The following is a 6,000-nucleotide window of genomic DNA, read 5'->3' on the forward strand; positions in this document are numbered from 1 at the left end:
AAGTTGCTAAACTTCTCAAGGAAACTGGCCCCAAGCTCACTGCTGCCATGTCTTCCGCCATGTTCTAGTCCATGGTCTTTCAGGTGGGACATTGACAGTAAAGGGTGCCTTACATAAAACACAACAAGGTGTGTTGATCATAGTGCTAGAGCAGAAAGCTGCGAGTAGTCAGCTCCATCTTCATGTCCTAGGACATGAAAATCGGTCTCCTGAGTACGTTCTGGAATGTGGGGGGGCGGGGCCTGGGGTTTCTCACCCTCAAGCTCTCGCTGCTGTTGGGACCACCTCTGCATAGTCTAGTGCTTGCTAGGTGGCGACCTGGGGTGAAGTTACCACTGGCCGCCTAGCTGGAGTGAAGCCTGAAACTCTGGAGAAGTTCACCCAGAGTGATTCAATGGTTTGAGAATTCTCATAATAGACCTGTTATTTTTCCTGTTCTGAGGCCAACAGTTGATACCAGGGAAAACAGAAGGAGGCATAAATGAGAGCAGATCCCTCCTTGAGTGGGTCGGCGTTGATGTGCTGAGTGGGGGTCCCAGGGCAGGAGCTGCTGAAGCAGATGAGGAGCCACGGGGTCGGGGTGGGGGGCGGGGACCACAGGGAGAAAACTGATAAGGGACCCAAGAGGCACCAAGAAAATCCTCTGTGGCACAATTTTCCCTGAGCTGCTGTCAATCTTTAGTGGCTTCAAGGTTTAAGGAAAAAAACAAAAAACAAAAAAACGTCCATTTTGGGTGACTTTTGAAGGCTTATCTCTGCTGTGAAACTTCATGTGAGAATTCTTTTTGATCAGCAGTTCAGAGCCCGTGTTGTGAGGAGGGTCAATGTGATTTGTTATTAAGAAAAATTACATGGTCAAAGCTTATGAATGATTCATTTAAAAAATAATAAATTAGAGCAGATTCAAAAATCTGCTTTGTTGAGCAGGAGGGAAACAGATGGGATGACAGCTCCGGGGCTGGAACTCGGCAAACCCCAGCACCTGCTTTGTCTCAGCAGAAACCCATCACCGTGGCAGGCTCCCTGGGATGCCTGGCCATACGCACGCAAGCCTTTACCTCTGCAGTCCTTAGTCTCTTTTTCATAGTAAGTTCCCACTGGACATTCATCCAAACACCGTCCGTCGTAGAGAACCAGGGATGGCTCCGCACAGAGGTCACAGTCATCCGCCGAGGGGCCACTACACTCCAGACAGTCTTCGTGGCAGGGGACACACTCTCGTATGTCCGCGTAGAAGCCACGGGGACAGGATGGCTGACACATATCCTGGTACAGGAAGGACTTAGGCATACACTCTGGGGGAAGGAGGAAGCAACAAGTTACCCCCTCGGGCACAGGAGAAAGGAATTTGTTCCCTCCGGAGTGGGCTAGCCTGTCCGGACCACACTGGCTCCTTTGACCTGAGTGTTCCAGGCATATGCCCCCATGCCAAGCCTGCCAGGGCACATCCCCCACATCTCTAAGCTTTGGGAGAGAAGACCACCTACGGTGGCCTGATGACATGGTGCTGGGTTTACAGCCCGAAATGACCTGCTCCTCAAAGGTGTAAAAAATTGCAGTGCTGTGGCAGACCATCTATGGCTGAGATGCTGGAGGTATTGTTGAAAACCCGAAAAGCATGCTCTATTCAGCCCAAAGGTGGCTTAAACATTCTTGAGTTAGTTATGTTTTCATTCACTGATAGGGTGGATCAGTGACGTGGACATGGTAACTCAGTGTGAGGCATGCGTTGTGGGTTTCTTTCATCTGTATTCATCCTCTTATTTGGGGGGAAACCAAGAAAACGCTTTGGGTCACACCAAGAGAATCCTTTTGATAGAACAGCATCAGTTCAATGGGTCTTGCTCTGGAGAGGAAATTAGCCCTTCTTGGAGATAATTCCAGAGAAAGAATTCCTAGCCAGAGTGCTATTCTGAGTCTTGCTGTCTTCGCCTGACCTCTTTCCTATCTTTTGTAACAGTTGGAATTCTCTAGCTTCCTCTGTGTTTCATTAATATCAGCCTCCCTATAAGATTTTGTGCACAAAGAGGCAGGAACTTCGGGTTCTTATTCAGATCTCTAGCAGCTGTGGTATGGTGCTTGGCGCATCCCTAAGTGCTCAGTACACCTGTGCAGAAGAAATCATGCAGAAGAGGGGCTTTCATTTGTCGTCGCTTGAAGAACGCCCTTGATTTTCTCAGTGATGTGCATGGAGGTGGTTATATTTCAGGAAAGATAAGGAGACTGGTTCCCTCCATTCTGCATAGCTTCCCCCCCACCCCCGCCATAGTTGGTCCCCAGGGGCGGTGGCTTGGGGGAGCCACCCTCTCCCCTGGGATGCTCCCACGTACCTTTGCATGTCTTCTCATGGATGCAGTCCTGACACCTCTCAGGGCAATGCTTGCACACCCCCTCCACGGCCACGTGCCTCTCGGGGCAGGCTTCCCGGCATGCTCCCTGGTGCAGGATGAGGCTTCCTTGGCAAGAGAGGCAGTTGGTGGCGTTTCCTTCGCATGTTCTGCAAGGAGAGCTACAGTGCTCACACATGCGGTCTTCTGCATAGAAGCCCCTGTGGGGAAGACAGAGCACAACTGGAAAGGCTTTCCAGCCGGGGAAATGAGTCCCGCCTGGTGGCAGAGGGTTTGGGACCGAAAGATGCCAGAAGGATGGCAGCTATTGTGGGGCAGAACGAGGCAGTCAGATTTGCCGAGGAGGGAGGGGTCAGAAGCCAAATCCGGGAAGAGAAAGAGGTGTTATCCTTGTGAATTTGTTTGGTTTGAAAACCGCTTTTGTTAATGTGTATATGGTTTAGCCACCTTCTGGTTTCCCTATTTTATCTCCCAATTTTTATTCTTTCTTCTTCTTTGTTTAATTAGAGCCTTATGTTAGAGCAGAAAAGGCTTTTTATCCAATACATTTTTGATGAAAAATTTTAATTTAACAAATTACTGAATTTAGTCCTTAATATAAAATGTTCGTTCATAATTAAGTTATTTTTACCAAGCTCTAAAGGTTTAATGCCCCTATAAAACTGGAACCGCTTTTGCTTTCGGATGCTCTCAGCCAACCTCTGGTGGCTTTTTTCAAACAGGCACATATAACGCTTGCACACAGCATCAAACATATTTGTAGCAGCTGCTCGTGGAGGATATGTTTATATGACTGACTTTCTTCCAGGTGGAATCTGGTGTCTGTGCGTGTATATTGTACCTCTCGGTGATTACATTATCATGCCAGAGACATCTCTTACTGACTGGTGACCACAGTAACTACGAAAACCTCAACCTTTTCAAATAGATTTGGAAGATGGGGGGAATTTCGACAGTTTCTTTGAAGAAAAAAGCTGGCGGGAAGAACTGGAACGTGCAGAGGCAGGAAAATCATGAACCATTGTAGAGAACACGGACTTCCAATGTCCTAGGTATCTATTCCAGTTGTTTTCGATAATTTTCATTCTCTTTGTCAGCCGTTGCCATAATAGTGCTGTGTGGCAGGACATGCCCAAACTCATCACCCATGTATCTGCAGGAAGGCAGATCTGGGCTGAGCTTGCGCTCAAAGAGGCCTTTGTCATTGTAGGGGCAGAGGTCATGCATGTACTCCGGGAGGAGGAGGCTGGGCGCCGAGATACACACTGGATTCAGGGCTTCTTCGTGTCCCTTTGTCTTCCCTGGCACCGGGACCTCCTGGGGCACATTCTTCTCTTAGCCATGACAGAGCACAAGAGGGCAAGTTCATCCAGACAAATAGGTTGTAAGCCTCTCTGCTAACATTCTGTTGGCCAAAGCAAGTCAACCCGGCCCAAAGTCAAGGGTCAGGGAAGTCCATTTTGTGTCTGTGGAAGCTGCTGCAAAGTGACAAGCAGGGGGCACAGGTACTTGGAGAGGTGAAGGATTGTAGCAAATAACTCAGTCTGCTAGAGTCCTTTTTGAATCAATGCCAAAAGGGATCCTATACGGCATCTTTACTTGGTGTTTTAATTAACTCATTCACATCTGTTTCATCATTCTTTCAGCCATTCTTATATTTATTCAGGAAACAAAAATGTATTGACTGTATCAGGAAGAAATGGGACGGGGTGAATAAAGGTTACAGATCCAATGTAGTTTTACGGAAGAAAATTTGGAGAACCAAATCGTACCCAGACGAAAGCTAAGACCAGGCTCCCTTATACAGTAGTATCTTAGCTTTTTAGGACCAAATGGAGAAACTTCAGTTGATTATAACTTAGCTTCTGATGTCAATTCTTACACCTAGTAGGTGCTAACTATTTATCTGCGGAACTGAATTGAATATGCTTGGCTTCTCCACTGGGCTGGAAGTTTCCTGAGTACCCTGACTTATGTTTTTACCCTGTAGGATCTATTTCATCAGTGGATACAGACACGAATGGTCTACCTCTCTCATAGATCTTGTAGCTCAACCATCAAGTTCTTTTAATCAGTGGGAAATTTCTAATTGCTTCAAACAGATTCTGTTGGTCACTTCCCCAAACCCCTTCCTCACCTCCCTCTTTCCAGTCTTCCTGCCTGACAGTGTTCTGATTTTATTTGGGTATGCAGGGGGGAATTTTGTGTAGCCTAAACCGATCCTTCTATTTCCATCCTTCTTGCCAGAGATCATTTTTGGAAGACGGAAGTGAAGCATTCTGGCTAATGAGATGTGAAGGGAAGTCAGAGGAAGTTTTATTTCCTTTTAAAAAGAGATGGAGGAGGAGAAACGTGCCCTTTTCTCTCTCTGGTTGTTGTCGTGTGGGCTGGTGAGGTTTGGAGACAACGTGGCTCAGGGGCTCAGGGGAGGACAAGCTGAAGAAGATTCAAGGACAAAACAGAAAGATTGTGGGTCTTTAATGAAGTGTTGGCTGCTGATGTAACCAATGCTGGATTTTAACCTTTTTGTTCCGTGAGATAATAAACCCCACATTGTCTCAGTCATTCTACTTAGAATTTCTGTTTCATGTCCCTGAAGGTTCCCAGACACACTTTTCCATGTGCTGTTTCCACTTCCTTTTTACATCCTGGAGCTGGACCCATTGATGGGAAGAGAAAAGGAATTACAAACCAGAGGACTGAGGGCACCAGGAGGAACCAATCAATAATTCACCAGGTATGATTCCATATTTATTATTTATACCTCACACCTCACCTACTGTAAACATTTAAGAGGAGATTCATGTATTCACAGCCTTAACTTTTGTCATGGAAGGAAGACAACTCCTCGATCATAACCACAAGGTGGAAAAAGAGCGTATTTTCGCAAAGGTCAAAAACACGTACAGATCACAGTCACAAGGGACTGGTTTGGCTGCCTTGCCCAACAGCGATTGCATGTCGAGGGGACACTTCCATAGGCTCTGTAACCAGGACGGGGAGGCGTCCTTTGGTGCAAGAAGGAATTGCCCTCCAAGTACAGCAGGAGAATGGACCCGAGCGGGACGTGGAAGGAAGAGGGACACTTACTCAGGGCACCTGGTGTAGCACCTGCCTTCGTGGAGGAAGAGAGGGAAGTCCGGCCCCGTCCGGCACGTTCTGCAGAGATCGGCTCCAGAGCAGGAGGTACAGTCCTCCATACAGTTCTCACAGTGGCCACTCCTCGCCGAGGGCCATGTGCCTTCAGGACAGGAGGAGACACAGGCCTGGGCCAGCAGATACGTGCCTAGAAACCCAGGGAAGAAGGCAGAGCAGGTGATCATCACGTGTCTGGTCCAATGGCACAGGGGTCCACGCAGAGGACGGATGGCCCCGGCAGCTTTTTTGAACCTCTGCAAAGACCCCAGTATGTGGAACGCTGCTTTCCAGCAAACCAAAGTATTTATTAGTGAGGCTCTGTCTTCCACATTGAGTTAAACCTCCAGAAAGGAAATTGACAACAGAGGCTTTTCCCTTTTCTTTTCTTTTCTCTTTTCTTTTCTTTTCTCTTTTCTTTTCTTTTCTTTTCTTTTCTCTTTTCTTTTCTTTTCTTTTTCTTTCTTTCTTTCTCTTTCTTTCTTTCTTTCTTTCTTTCTTTCTTTCTTTCTTTCTT

General features: G+C 47.1%; 1 protein-coding gene across 4 annotated transcripts in view; it reads right to left on the reverse strand.

Annotated features, from left to right (window-relative positions):
* Positions 1-6,000, reverse strand: part of PCSK5 (proprotein convertase subtilisin/kexin type 5) — a 465,096-nt gene that overhangs the window by 34,754 nt on the left and 424,342 nt on the right. For 3 of the 4 annotated variants that reach the window (XM_073878061.1, XM_025891381.2, XM_073878060.1), the window contains 3 exons: positions 5,439-5,634; positions 2,331-2,548; positions 1,059-1,295 (listed from right to left, as the gene is read on the reverse strand). In XM_073878061.1, the coding sequence (XP_073734162.1) occupies positions 1,059-1,295; positions 2,331-2,548; positions 5,439-5,634 (651 nt within the window). Of the gene's footprint in view, positions 1-1,058; positions 1,296-2,330; positions 2,549-5,438; positions 5,635-6,000 lie in introns of those variants that run through there. The other variant, XM_073878062.1, reaches the window with a different exon arrangement.

Source organism: Callorhinus ursinus, unplaced genomic scaffold (genome assembly GCF_003265705.2).
Source record: "Callorhinus ursinus isolate GAN/ISIS: 27379988/994484 unplaced genomic scaffold, GSC_fseal_2.0 scaffold28, whole genome shotgun sequence".
In the NCBI taxonomy this organism is placed as follows: Eukaryota; Metazoa; Chordata; class Mammalia; order Carnivora; family Otariidae; genus Callorhinus; species Callorhinus ursinus.